Here is a 15722-nt window from a genome sequence, read left to right as displayed (position 1 = left end):
GTGAAGGTGATCCCCTGCGCTACACACTACATTACGGTACCCTCTGTATGCACCGTTCCCCCCCCCTCCCCCCGTGAAACGCACGCCACGCTCCAAGCTGCATCCAATCAGAGCTGCAGCAGTGAGCGCGTCATCCTGTTCTTCCCCAGTGATTTGCTTATTGAATAAAGGTACATTTTTTTTGTTCACATTTACCTGTTTATTAAAATTACTGTCAATGTTCATTAAAATAAGCCCTCCCCCGAAAATAAGCCCTCTGGTGTTTTTCTGTCCAAAAATATAATAAGACAGTGTCTTATTATCGGGGAAACACGGTATGGCTGTAGAAAGTATATATTCCTTTTCTATCACTGACTCCAAATCCACACTTAAATTCTAATAGATGCACTCTCAGTCATAAATAACATTCTTTTGACAAAAATACCAATCAGCAGAGATCTTAAGAACTCACAGAATATAAGATTTGGAAGGTCATCAAGTCTAACTAATTCCTGGTGTCCCTCTATAACATCTTCAATAAGTCTACTTAAAAAACTTTCTTGTAAGGGGGGAACCACAGGCAGCCTAATTTATTTTTTGGACTACTCAACTGCTCAGAAGCTTTTTTCTCATTACAAGCTTAAAATGACTCTTTGCAACTTTCATCCATTGTTCACACAGGTCGGGCCAGATGATCAATGAGATTTTGTGCCCATTTTGGATTCTAACACTGTTAGCTATCTCTCAATTTCATGTCACCTGCCATTTATCAGTGTGCTTTCTATGATTTCATCCAAGTCACTGATAAAATTGCTTATTAAAAGGACAAGGAAAATGACATGACACTGCTTTAGAGACATTTCTCCAATTTGGCATCAACCCACTCATGATCATTTCAAAAGTTCCAAAGCCACAAAACTCTATACTATCTAAGCCCATATCTCTAAAATTTGTCTACAGGAATGGCAGGAGAGACTTTGTCAAATACCTTGGTGAAATGTAAGTAAAGTTTGCTATAGCATCCAGGCTACCCTCCTCTGGACACTTGACAGGTTATCAATGTCCTCCTTAAACTGCAGTGCCTAGAACTGAATAACATACTCTAAAGGGCAGAATACAGTGAGTCTATCACCATCCTATTCCTGGAAACTCTCAACCTCTTGATGATGCCCCAAATCTCATTATATTATTTCACAGCTATATCATATTGTTGACTCACACTGAGTTTCCAATCCACTAAGACCCCCCCCCCCCAATCTTTTCAGAACAACTGCTGTTAATCCATTTCCTTCTCCCATTTTATGCTTCAGATTTTGGCAGGGGGAGGAGGGGCTGGGGTGAAACAAGTGCAAGACTTTATATTCATTCCTACTAAAATTAATCTTGTTAGAGACAATTCCATGACTATCAAGATTCTTTTGGAGCCCCAACCTGCCAGTCACTGGATTAACTATTCCCCATAGTTTGTTTTGTGTGCAAATTTGATGAGCATATCAGCCACGCCTTTATCCAAGTCACAGATGGGGCCAAGGAGATTCCTGAGGTGCTCCACCAGACACCTCCTATTATGCCTACATGGAATACATTAATAATTCCCATCTGACCTGTTCTAACCTGATCTGACTATACTGTCTAATCTGTATCTCTCCATCTACTCCATAACAATGCAGTTGTTGTTCAGTTGTGTTTGACTCTCTCTGACCCCAGTTAAGGTTTTCTTGGCAAGTAGCTATTTTCTTCTCCAGTCCATTTTACAGATGAGGAAACTGAGGCAAACAAGGTTAAGTGACTTGTCCAGGGCCACACAGTTAGTATCTGAGGTCAGATATGAACTCAGGAAGATAAGTCTTCCTGACTCTTGATACTGGCATTCTCTCCACTGTGCAGCAGCCTAACTGCCCCTCTCTACAAGAAGAGATTTGCTAAAATACAGTAAAACTATATTCACAGCATTTTCCTCATCTACTAGTTCAGTAAGCTTATCAAAAAAGGAAAGGAGATTAATCTGGCAAGACCTCTTTCTAATGAAACCACCCTGGTTCAATGTAATCATCCTTTTCCTTTCCAGATAATCACATACCTCATTAAAGATCCTTCCCTAGAATTTCCCCAGAAACTTAAGTCAAGTTCAGTGGTCTACAGAGGATATCTGCCCTTATCCAGTCCTCTTATGCCTTTCATGTCTTCCATGGTCTGTAATGACCTTGGGGAGGACTTGCAGGACCTGAGGATGGTTCATTTGGGCAGCTGAAGGTTCTCTTCCTATCTCCTTACTGATCCTGCTCTCAACTCCCTGTTAGTCATCTTTATTCTTAGCCATTTTGATGATCACTCTCCTTTGCAGAAAAAACAGAAACAAAATAATTAGAGCAATTCTGCCTTCTCTCTGTTGCACTTAGGTTTCTACCAACCCCAAACAAAGGTCCTATCCTTTGTCAATTCTCCTTTTTCTCCAAATGTGCTTTTTAAAAGCCCTTAATAATTGTCTTCCATTTCCCTCACCAGTCTCAGCTCACTTGGAGCTAAGCATTCCTGACACCACTTTTATAGGACTGTGCCACATTCTTAAATTAATCTTCTGTCACCTGGTCTTGCTTCCATCTTCTGCAAGTCAAACTATATAATAATAGCAGCTTGCATTAAATGCCAAAGAAGCTGTTGTCAAATATAGTACAAATTCAAGTGAAGTACCTAATATTGTGACACTAGATAAAACATTCAGATACAAGCTTCCACAAAAAGGTTTTTTTCTAAAAACATCTATGTTTAAAATAAATTTAATTTCTTAATTTTTATTCTTCCTTTTAACTATTTATGACAGCACTTCCTCAGAAATAATATAAAACTGTCTCGAAGAAAATTTATTTTTCTCGTTTCTACTCCATATGATAAAAATAAAAGTCAAACACAAACTTTTAACTGCAACTGAAGACGAGACCCAGAGAAAATAACAGCACTTCTTAAATTCTGAACATCAACCAGTACAATCCTTAGTATAGAGAAGTGTTAATATTGTTAGTAAATGTGTGAAAAATGTTATCACTAGATGGATAGATGGAAGGAAGAAAGAAAAGGAGAGGAGGGAAGGGGAGAGGAGAGGAGAGGAGAGGAGGAAGGGAGGGGACACAAAAATAATGTATTTTACTACTTAAAGATATTTGCTTGTTTCAAGATCAAAGTTAAATATTATAGCAATTCCTCTTTACTTTACCTGATGATCCTGGTGAGAGGGCAGAGGGTCCTGGAGAGGGATTCATGGTACTTGTAGGCTGCGGGGGTAGGTGACTGCCTGAGATATATCTACTTAGGAGATTATCTAAACTACTTGAACCAGCATCTTCCAACTAAAGAGGAAAAAAAGGGACAAAATTTTATCTAGGTGGAACCTAAATTCAACAGTTTAACAGTTTATAATTAGAAACATTTTACTCTACAAAAAAACTGAAGGACAAGCAAGGTGACAGGAATTAGACCTAATTTAAAAGTCATATGTTCATCACTTTTTCTCCCATTTTGTGATTTTTTTCTACCATTGATATGCATGTATAAGATGCTGAAACAAATAAAATTTTAAAAGTTAATCATAAAAAAAAATCATTCCATGTTTCAGTAAATGGTCAGTAAATGTTCTTCTACTCTGGAAAGTTTAGGAACTACTTTTGTGCCCCAAACATAGTTAGGCATTACTCCAGATGAAGTGATACTTTATATACTCAAGTTACATGTTATTGCCTCTATCCACTTCTTCAATTGTCTATAGGTCACCAGAATTAGTCTCAGAGTCATGAGCTAGACCTGGGTCTAAGACCCTTAACCTCCCAGAGAAGGTCCTGATCTGCATCCCCAAAGAAAGTTCCTCATCTGGAGTTCCCTACAAAGATGACATTGTAAGTCCACAAGAAAAAAAATATCATTTTTCAAAAAAAAAAAAATACATTATCATTTGAAAGCCCCAATGTGACTAATAACACACTATTTTCATTAGTGAGGCAACGTGAAAACAGATTTTAATACACTCTCCATTATTCACTTAACAGCTACAATTAAAACTAAATACATTAAATTCTTCCATAGACAAAAGTTAAACATTAAAACACACTCCATTTAGTTTACTTCATTACTTTTTTATTTACCCCATTAGTAAGAGCAGACTTTACCATGTTTAAAAACTGCAGGATAACAATAATTTCTCATTTAATTTATTGCATGCTCATTTTTAAATCACCATTTTGCCTTCTCTCAAGCTAACTCACTCCTTTTATGCCTGAAATGGCTTCCTTATTTCTATGTTATATTCCCTTCTGCAGGCTGTGGGAAAACAGGTACATTACTGCACTGTCAGTGGAGCTGAGAACTAGTCTGGTCATTTTTGAGAATAATTTGGAATTATGTCTCAAAAACATGGAACTGTGCATACCCTTTTGACCCAGAGATTCTGCTATGAGGTCTATTCTCCAAAGAGATTTTTAAAAAGAGTAAAAGGACCCATATATACAAAAATATTTATAGTAGTTCTTTTTGGGGTTGTAAAAAGCTGAAAAGCAAGGAAGCACCTATCAACTGAAGAATGGCTGAACAAGTTATGGCATATGAGTGCTAGGGAATACTCTTGTGCTATAAGAAATTAAGAAGGGGATGGTTTCAGAGAAAACTGGGAAAACTTACATGAACTGATTCAAAGTGAAGTAAGCAGAACCAGGAGAACAATTTATACAGTAACAACAATATTGTAAAGACAACAACTTTGAAAGACTTAGGTACTCTAATTAACACAATGACCAACTATAATTCCAGAGGACTCATGATGAAACATGCTACCCACCTCTAGTTAGAGAGGTGATGGACTCAGAGTGCAGACTGAGGCTTATGTTTTGTTTTGTTTTTGACATGGCCAATGCGGGAATTTGTTTTGCTTGGTTATACGTGTTTGTAACGGGTTTTGTTTTTCTTGCTTTCTCAATGGGGATTGGGGAAAAGAGGGAAGTGAGAGGGAGAGAATTCAGACCTGAAAATAAAATAAAATTCAATTGGAAAAAGAAAAAAAAGTTAGGGACACATGCATGTCCCAAACCATTTTAGCTCCTCATAGTAACTCATGGTTCCAGTTACTTGTGATTTAACTAAATTATTTTTAGAAGGCTATTTATATTTTAATAACTCCAACTCACAGTGGGAATGATATGGAGCCAACCTGATCATTCCTTCCTTTTCTCTTTAATTCCACAGCCTCTTTATCTCCACTCTCTCCCATATAAGAGAATGGTTAAAAAATGGAAAAGGTTATTTAAAAAAATAATAAAAAAGGAAAAGTAGGAATATGAGCAAAAATACTCATAATTAGGCCATATGTAACAGGAAAAACAAACTGGAATATATATCTATCTATCTAACAGTTGGAGAGTGGCTTAATAAATTATGGCCTATTGACATAATAAAATGGTGTCAGAAAAAAATTATGAACATGAAATTTACAAGGAAATATAAGAAGACCTATACAAGGTAATGCAGAGTGAAAGTAAAGTTATAACTATGTGTACAATGTCAATAACTTTAAAAAATAAAGAAAGCAGGAGGACAGAAAAGGGGGCTAAAGATGTTTCAGGCAGGTAGCAAGGGGACAACTAAGAACAAAAGCATTTCTTTGTTAATTTTTGGGGGGTTCTATCTTATAAAAGGTTAATTGGTTAATAAGTTTGTTTTTTGTTTATTAAACATTTAATAGCAAATAAAATATTTTGGTGGCAAAAAAAAATTCTTTCAGTTTCAAGTAATAATTCAGAGTAAAAATCTTTCAAAACACTTTCCCTGACTAGACAAAGGAATCTTGGACCTATTTTCTCTGTTTCATGTATTTAAGTATATACTTATTGAGTTTGGAAGAAACTGTATCTCTATAGGGATAGGGAACTTATCTATAACTTACAGTCTTCCCCCCATCACTAAGAGACAAATGGTCCATGGGCCACAGAAATAGCAGGGCAAGAGGGAAAACTTGAACCAGGTCTTCTTGACTACAAGGTAGACCTTACATTCATTATACTAAGTACCTCTCCATTTATGCATTTTTCATTTAGGATTTGTGATGTCATTAGTATAGTGAGTACTGAGAGTTTTTAAGTCTCGAGCTGTTATATCCAAGAGTCTATTAAAGACTCTTCAGTCTATTTAGACATAGAGCTAAACTCCAATATCTTTTCTATATGAGGAACTCAACTACTTGAAGGAATGAAGGGAAAGCAATAATGAATATATGGGTGGGTAACCCCAAAGTTCTATTTGGCTTTGGAATAAAATTGCGATTTTTACTTCATGGTCTATCTTAATTGTTTGAAGCTACTATGAAAAACTACTTTTATTCCTTGAGTTCAATGAATAGGGAGGATTATGTGAAAGCTATCTGAAAGTATACTAAGCAATAGGCAAGTTGCCTTAGGATTAAAATTCAATACAAATAACAAAGCAGATAATTCACACATAGATGTTTTATTTTTCTGTATGGCTTTTTTACACACTCAGTAATACCAGACACACATAAACTAAGCTCTTTAAAAAACAGTTCAAACTGCTGAACTGATTTCCCCAACAGCCAAGTCATATTTTTTATCTATATAAATAAACCTCAGCTGGGATTAATGGTGCTGTTATAAACTCCCTATCTCACTCCCCATAATTGTTCCAACTATTTTATTCGTTTTGCTTACAGACCAAGGTCACAACATGAGCTCCCTCAGTTCTCCCCAACCATTTCTTGTGAAGAAAGATGTTTATTCCTTACTGACATTAACTACATTCCATGCCCCTTGGTCGTCTTAGCTCCTGCCTCTTCTAGGATCAGCACTGATCGATTCCTCACTGCTTGTCTAGAAATACTCTGGATTACTCAAGTCTAAAAAAGCTTTACCAGCACTTCCCCTGGCTTCTGTTCAGGAGTGGGGGACTATGGGTCTGGAAAACTATAAAACCAAAATAAACTCTTTTCTGATATGCTGGAAAGTTTTGCTAAACTTTTTTCTCTCTCTCTTCTTATATTTAGCTATTAAGGAGAGAATACATTTGGAAAATGAAGGTGACAGTGCTAAAAATTTACTTAAAAAAAAAAGCCTTAACTAATTATAATTAGGCTCTGCTATCCCATTCTGCCATAATTCCACCTGACTACTTACATATTTTTTTAAATGGTGGTCTACATTTGTTGCCTCAATTTTCTCAATACCTAGTCTTTGGCTTTCTACTTCCCTCAACTACTGAAACTGCGTCATCAAAAGTCACCAAACACATAATCAACAAATCCAAAGTTTTTTTTCCTTTGAGCCCTCAGTAACTTTGGTAGTGACTATTCCTCTCAACTTTTTTTTTCTTGTCTTGGTTGGAGGGGCTCTAGATCTACCCATCTACTAGATATACCTACTAGATTTTTTCCCATTTATGTGTCTTTTCTCTGTTTCTTTGATGGCTTAGCATCCTTGTCATGATACTTTAATGTAGCTATGCCCCAAGGGTCTTCTCCTCTTTTTCTACACTACCTCGCCTGACAATCTCATTTTCTCCCATGGCTTCAATTACTAACTTTACAAAGAGCTTTACCTTTATTGTGATATCTGTTCATAAACTACAGACCTGTATCTTTCTGTCTCAGACCATCTTCACCTGGAAGCCTTTATCACCACCTAAAACTCAACACAGACAGAACCAAGCTATCATCTTTCCTCCTAAACCTGGCTGCTGCTACTGATTACAGTTTATTTATACTATCTCCTATGTTTATGATTCTGTGGCTATCTTATGCCTCAGGTATAAGTGGGGGGAAAAATTTGATCTGGGAGTCAGAAGAGGCCTAAATTTGAAAACTAGCTCAGACACTTATCTGTTACAAGACCTTTGGCAAGTCACTTAGGTTCTTTGAGCCTCACTTTCCACAGATTTTACCTCTGTGGTTAGGGATTATCCTGCCTTAATATCTACCCTCCAGGGTTCTGATGGGGATTAAAAGAGATGATGTATGTAAAGCACTTTGCAGATATTAAAGGGTGACATAAAATGCAACTATTATGATTACTATTGTTGTTGCTGTTGTTATCACTGCCTCTTTTCCCACCAAACACATTCAATCATTAATCAAGTTCTATTAATTCCATTTTATAAGCTTTTACCTGGCAGTTTCCAACCAGGGCCAATTTGCTGTCTTTTAAGGCTTCCTGGTGGCACTCCCCTTGGCGCCCCCATCCATCCCCAACTCCCATACTGGTGCACTTAGCACAGTGCCTGGCATATAGTAGACACTTAAGAATTCAATGAAATGGAATTTAATTGGGACCAAATAGTGTGGACATATAGTTAGCTTTAGCTCCACAATGATTCAGAACTCCCAAAGTCAAAAAACAAAACTCCCCAAGTCAAAACCCATCAGCCTTAACCTCCCCAAGGGCAGAGTATAAGAGTGTGTCACCAAGCCAATAGGCTGCCACAGCCCCTATTCTCTGCTCCTTCCAGTAATGCTTCATACTAGTGCCAGAATAATCGTATTTGCAAAATAGAAGCAAGTCTGCAGAACGCTTTACACAATTATCTCATATAAATATCACAACTCTACTGCAGGTAGTTTTTCTCAGGCACTGATGTGGTGATCTTGCTCCCCTGGTTAAAATCATCAATGACTCTACTGGCCAAATGAAAGCTCAAAGTACTTTACAGAGGGTTCAAGGCCCTTGGGGGCTGCCTCACCTTTCTAGTCTTCCTCATGTTATTTCTGTTCACTTCAGTTAGACTAGACCATTTTCTGTCCTTTAAATATACAATTTGCTCTTCAGTTTTCATGTATTTACTCATTCAGTTGCCTATGAAAGCAAGGTTTTCCTTTATACCCTCTTTGACTACTGAATTCCTACCCATCCTTACAAGTTCACAAAAGATCTTTCTCTATGAAGTATTTCCTAATCTCTCTACCAAAGTTGGTATAAAGTTCTTCTGCTCTCTTCAAGAGGCTATGCACATGTGGGTAGAATGTCTTAGCTGAATCTTTCCAGCTCCCCCAGTGTAAGTATAGTGCCTTGCACTCAGATGGCAATTAATATAGACTTAATGAACTGAATCCATATAATAAATATGTGAGCAATTTCCCACCCTATGTACTCTCCTCCCTCAGTGGGCTTTAGATTTTGTAAGACTGATTCCCGGTTTTAGCGTTTTCTCTTATTTCCAGTCCAAGCCTAGCCCTTGTCTTATTTCTTTCTTCTTGTGGAAAGTAGGCTGTGCTTTGAACAAAGTAGGTATTTAATAAATTTCTGTAGGTAAAGATAACAACTTTGGCTCCACTCTGGGTGTGTTGTGCTGCTCTTCCACTAAGGTGGGTCTCTTGAGGTCTGGAGTAGATTGTAAGAGCTGGACTGTCTTTATAGTTTATATTTATCTCAAGTTACTAATTAATTTCTGCAAAAGTATAGTTTGTACCGGGGGCATCTGCTTGTGAGTTTAAAAAAATGATCAGAGGGAACAATGAGGTGGCACTCGCAATATTTCTGATTTATATAATCACATATAGACACAGGAATGTCACTTAACTGGCATAAGGGAAATCTAAAGATCTGAACTCTATTGATATTAAACGATTCATCCAACTACCAAAACGTCATTAATTTTAGTACCGACCTGTATTGGTGGGATGTCTGGAAGGGATGGTAAATTCTCTGGATTGGTTACAGAGGGAATAAGCTCTATTGCTGTAACAGAAGGACTGGTAGGACCACGATTAGCATTTGCCATGGTGGCTGTAGTGGGACTGGTAGGGTTGATCGTGGTATTATGTACAGATACAACAGGAAAAGGCCCGGCATGTCCTGGGTTAGAATGCTGTTAGGAAGAAAGACACTACCATTAATATTGAACTGAACATTTTAATTCAAGTCATGGGCACAAAAATTCTAACATTTAGAAGTGACTGTTTGGGCAATCAGACTTTTTTTCTTTTTCTCTTTTTTAGGGGAAGAGTGGTCTGGACTTATGATTTTATCAGTGTAGGAGACTCTCAAGCAGGAAATTTTCTTCCACTGTTGCAGATCAGTGACTCATCTGCAACTTAAAGATTTAGAAGGTGGCCGTAGATGGAAGTTCTAAAATCTAGGTGTGGCTATTCTGAGACGGCAGCTCAGGAAAGGAAATGTAAGGTCACAGATAAAAAAGAGATTAATTCTATATGCCATGCAAGTTAATCTCATTGCTACAGAATTAAACCTAGTGCATATAGTGCCTACATAAGAAACAAATTCTTTTCATTTTCAAATAAAAACATTTATTCGAAGAATTGGGTTGTTATTGTTCCTAAAGAAAGGGAGAAAAATTATTTAAAATACAGATCAACTGCAAAGTTAGTTTACTGGCTTAAAAAGAGACTTTCTATAAAAATAAAAGCTTTTAGCACTAAGGCCAAAGTCATAATGATAATACTAGACATACTTGTCTTTGGAGGTGAGGCTGCATCATAGAATACTGAGGTCCACTATGCCGGGGTATCCCTGGTATTCGAGCAGCATTCTGAGCCATCCTCATCTGGTGGGCCTGGAAAGCCCCACAGTTCATGTTTCCTCTCTGCATTGTCTGCACACTGATTAATCGTGGTGGCTGTCAGAGAAAGAAAGTGTCTATAAGTCACTATATTTTAACATATACCTCTGATTTGGGAGGGAAAATGGGTTTTTAACATAATGAGGAAGAATATCCTGGCATAGACTGAGGGTAAAAATCACACCCTAGTTTTGTAGTCCTTTTAAAACGCTGGAATAATTCATTTTGTAATAAATGTATGTGTTTTATCAATCATCCAATAAATAAACATTTATTAATGTCTAAGTCCTCGGGTACTTGCAAATACGCATACAAAGTAAAAATCTTTGCCCTAAAGAAGCTTAAATTCTACTGGGGAGGTACACACATGAATATATACAAATGAGATATAAAGTAATGGGATGTGGGGGAGAAGTGATTGAACTAGTCTAAGCGAGAAATGTTTCATGTAAAAGCTAGCCTGCACAACTTATGGCTGTCACTTGCAGCAGCCAAAGGATTTCCTTTACATACAAAGATGTGTTCCTCTAGATTTTTTGCAGGCCACCTAAAGTCCTTTGGCATGCACCAAGTGGTCCGAGGGCCTAAGTGAGGTCGCAAGTTTTACAGGCCTGATGTACAGCATAAGTTCCCAAAGTGGGCAATTACAGGCAGAAGCGTAGTAGCCCTCAGGTGCAATTAATTGGTGGTCGCTGAATAAAAATAAGGGTTAATGTAACCTAACCTAACCCCAGGAGGGTGCTAAGTAGTTTATTTATTTATTTTTTGAAAAGGGGGTAGTAAGCCAAAAAAGTTTGGGAACCTCTGAGTAGAGTATGGGGTACTCGAACTGAATCTTGAGAGGCTTCTGAACTTTTAGGCAGTGAAGGTTTTAGTGAATTTAGCTTCTAAAGCACACTGATAATCTTATTGCACTTTAAAAAGCCAGCATCTCAAAGGTAGCAGATTATAGTAGGAAGGATTATAGTCAGCTGCCCTTAACTCCCCCCATCTCCGCCCCCCCAAAGAAACATGGAGTCAGACAGAGAAATCTATGAACACTAGGCCTAGGACTGGGCTGGAGCTCTTGCACTGAGCATTATAGCCAAGTGGGGCCTGAAGAAGAGCCAAAGCTGTGCACCTGAGCAAGTATAGGTCTCTGACATATTTCTGGGCACCTCAATTTCATGCAGGATGCTGAAAGGTGACAACTGGCAGCTCTGTCACTTACTGCCCAGTTCCTGGTCACAATCATGGTAGACTGACTTGAACCTAAAAGTAGTATTTTAGGGTGAAGAGTCATCAAGGACCCAAAGCTGTTTACAGAGCAAGAAACTTGTTACAAACAAACTCCAGGAGTTGTGTGGCTTTGACTGCAGGAGCAGAGTAGGATCTCAGTTCCAGCTTCTAGCCCTAAGTGAAACTTGCAGATGAATAACCAGAACAGGGATTCCTGCCCAAAATGAAGCCTACGACTCTTTCACTCTGAATCAGGAAAGTTTTACCAAATATTTAGTAATGGCTCAGTCCAGCAGCAATCTATTGAAACTCTAATCACAGCAAGCCCACAGATGTGTTGCTTAGCCCTAAATTCAGGTCAGGAACTTGCAGAGCTTAGACTAGGAGAGCAGTGCGATTAGACTTTGCCCTGGATTAGACAACTTTGGGAGTACTGAAAGCTTGCAGGTCCCCTGACTGAGAGATCTGGAGATCTTGGAATAACCCAACACTCAAAATGCCTAGGGAAGGAGGAACAGGAATCTAAAGGACACAAGATCAGCCCAAATATTCCCTCCAGAAATACGCAAAGCCTGGCCCTAAAGTCCAAAGTTAGTAAGTAGGCAGGAAGGATAAGCAAAGAAATTTTTTTTTTTTAATTTCACCATAAAAAAGTGAAAGAGATGCTCAAGAAACAAACCCAGAAGAAAAAAATGGTTCCAAAACATCTAAAGGCAAAGCCAGAAAGAAAAACATAGCTTGGGCACAAGTATTTGAATAGAATTCCTGGATGAGATGAAACAAAAGTTAAAAAAAAAAAAAAGCCTACAAGTGATTTTTCAAATGAGAGTGCCACAAGAAAAAATTAGAAAAGAAATGAGAGATGTCGGAGAAATAGTTAGAATTAATAGCCTGGAACAAGTGGTACAAAATCTTGCCCAAGCAAAAAACTCCCTGAAAATTAGGAAGGATAATGACTCCATTGGACAATATGAGATATTAAAACAAAGTTAAAAGACTGAAAAAATAGAAGAAAATATAAAGTATTTCAAAGTGTAAAAAAAGTGACCTGGAAAGATAACTGAGAGATAACTAAAGGATGTATCTATATGAAAGTCATAACCAAAAAAGAAAAAGCCTAGGCATATTTCAAGAAATTTTAAGAGAAAACTACCTAGATCTCTTAAAACCTCAGTAGAAATAAAAGAATCCATCAGTTACCTCCTATAAGAAATCCCAAAATGAAAACATCCAGGAACATGATAGATAAAATTCAGAGGTTCTAGTCAAGGAAAAAAAATATTAAAAGCAACCAGAAACAGCGCAAGTATCAAGAAACCATAGTCAGAATCACACAGGATTTAGAAGCCACCATTCAAAAGCAGCAGAAAGCTTAGAACACAATAACCCAAAAGGGAAAGGATATATAAGCTTTCAATCAAGAATAGTTTACCCGACAAAAGTGAGTGTAATCCTATGGAGGGGAAAAAAAGTGATCTTTAATGAAACTAAGGATTTCCAAACATTCCTGATTTAAAAACAAACAACCCAAACTAGAGCTACGTAGACATTCTGAAGTACAAAGATAAGAGTCAAGAAAAAAATAAAAATATAAAACAATTGTAAAGGACCAAACAAGGATAAACTATTTAAATTCTAATATTGGGAGATGACATATGTTCACAGTTAATTCTGTTTTTATTAGTGGTCCTAGGGGAAGTCTAATTAGACAGAAGGTCTGAGGGTTATGTCTTGTTATGTCTTGATGCTCTTAAAAGAAGAACAGAAAATTATCTAATATAACTACAGAGTAAAAGCAGAAGTCTATACCAACAAGGGAGAAAAGGTGGGGGAAGGGAGCAGGTAACATTTGAATCTCACTTACCTTAACTGGTTGAAAGAGGAAAGAATACACACATAAAACACAGTTGGGTAGAGAAATATATATCACTCAAGAGAGAAATAAGAAGAAAAGGGGAGAAGGAAGGAGTTATTAGATAGAAGGTAAAGTAAGGGAGGAATTATTCCTAAGCAAAACAAACTCTAAAGATATATAAAATTTATATTGGCACATTCTGCAGTGGCAAAGAACTGGAAACTGAGGAGACACCCATGACTTGGGGAATGGCTGAACAAATTATGATCTATAATTTTGACGGAATACAATTATGCTGAAAGAGATGAAGAAAGGTTTCAAAGAAACCTAGAAAGACCTGAACAAACTGATGCAAAGTGAAGTAAGCAGAACTAGGATAACAATTTATAAAATTTATAACAATTTTATATAGCAAAATCAAACAATTCTAAAAGACTCAGGAATGCTGATCAGCATAATAACCACCTATGATTCCAGAGGACTAATGATGAAACATGATACCTACCTCCTGATGGAAAAGTAAAAGACTAATAATACAAAATGAGAAAAATATTTTTTACAACCAATGTAGATTTGTATGTGTGTGCACCTTGTCATACCACCTATTACAGTCATAAAATTCTTAATTGACAGAAAGATCTTCCTTTCATTTTCAACAGGAGGGAGGCCCTGAACAAAAAAGGTAAATTTTTGTTTTTCAGAAATTCTTTTTCAAAATTCCCTCTCTTGGGGTGGCCAGTTGGCGCAGTGAGTAAGAGCTCTGGCCCCAGCATCGGGAGACCTGGGATCGGTACCAGCCTCAGATACTTGGCTCCCAGACAAAAATAACTGGCCATGTAAACTTGAGCAAGTTACTTAACACAGATTGCTTTAAAAAAAAAATTCCCTCTCTCCCTCCCTCTAGAAAGAGAAACAAATTTTCTTTTTTGATCTAAGACTTAGTCCAATATTCTCCACATGACAAATTCTTCCATCTTAAATATACTATCAGCTGGACATCTGGGCACATACTTATAATCCCTATTCCTGAGGAGGCTGAAGATGGTAGATTGCTTGAACTTGGAAATGTGAGTTGCAGTTGTCTAAAATCATGAAGTGACAGCACTAAGCCTAAGGCCAACAAGACAGTGAGCTGCTCAAAGGGGAGGGGAGAGGTATCATGATATCTAACAAGTAGCAAAGTCATCCAGGTCACTGAAGCAGAAATTCTGTGCTGAACAGCTTGTAAGGGTTAGGTTCACAAGTGGCCCCTGCACTTCTAGCTTGGCAGAAATAGGGAGAGATCCAATTTTCAAAAAGTAAACACACACACATACATACCCATACACAAACACGTATGCTTTTAAATCTGAAGGGTTTGGAATCTACTTTATCAATTTACAGAGGGAAAAATATTTCCAGTACTTGCCTGTTGCTGCAACATCTGAGGAGCTGCTTGTCTAGGATGCTGCTGTGGTGGCGTTGTTGTAGTTGCTGCTCCTGCGGGTGGCTGCTGCATCCTCATCTGTTGTAACTGCTGGTGTTTCTGGGCATATACTTGCTGCTGCATGTGCTGGAGGCGGAGCTGAGCTAGGTTAATCTGTCCAGGTGTTTTACTTATGTGATTCGTGCCTGGAGGAACTTGTCCAACTACTACGTTAGGTGTGTAACCAGGGGTTGGTTTACTTTCAATAACCAGATTACCTGTGGAATTACAAAAAAATTGTTTATATATAGTCAAATAAATTATCTCCACTCCCTTCTGTTCTATTACCCATCCCAGTCCTGTGCTATTAACAGTAGAAGGAGTAGACAGGGACAGTAAAACCAAGAAGGGAAATCAAGGCTAGTTCTAAGAGATGGAAAATAAAGAAATGTCTCCTGTATGAGATCAAAAGAACTTTTTTTCTGGGGATACAAAGAGATATTATAGTCAAGTGCCAAAGATGGCTTTTTGTTTCTTTCATTTTAATTTTTTCCCAATTGATGGCTGTTTTATTCAGTTACTTAGAATCTTAGAATTGGAAGAACCATAGTAGAGTTAACTTGTCTAATCTTCCAAACAATTCAGGAATCTTCTTTAAAACAACCTTAACAGAAAGTCATCCGATTTCTGCCTGAAGATTCTAAGTAA

At 37.5% G+C, this 15722-nt stretch overlaps 1 protein-coding gene across 3 annotated transcripts in view; it reads right to left on the bottom strand.

Moving 5' to 3' along the window:
* TRIM33 (tripartite motif containing 33) overlaps nucleotides 1-15722 on the bottom strand; it is a 172519-nt gene that overhangs the window by 20769 nt on the left and 136028 nt on the right. For all 3 annotated transcript variants that reach the window (XM_069090302.1, XM_069090303.1, XM_069090304.1), the window contains exons 9-12: nucleotides 15018-15292; nucleotides 10429-10593; nucleotides 9625-9825; nucleotides 3191-3323 (exon numbers count right to left, since the gene is read on the bottom strand). In XM_069090302.1, coding sequence (XP_068946403.1) covers nucleotides 3191-3323; nucleotides 9625-9825; nucleotides 10429-10593; nucleotides 15018-15292 — 774 coding nt within the window. The remainder of the gene's footprint in view (nucleotides 1-3190; nucleotides 3324-9624; nucleotides 9826-10428; nucleotides 10594-15017; nucleotides 15293-15722) is intronic.

This window comes from Petaurus breviceps, unplaced genomic scaffold (assembly GCF_028583685.1).
Source record: "Petaurus breviceps papuanus isolate PSGF00001 unplaced genomic scaffold, PetGlider_PUasm1.0 186, whole genome shotgun sequence".
NCBI lineage: Eukaryota > Metazoa > Chordata > Mammalia > Diprotodontia > Petauridae > Petaurus > Petaurus breviceps.
The sequence above is the reverse complement of the archived record's forward strand: the minus strand, read 5'-3'. Positions and strand labels throughout refer to the sequence as shown.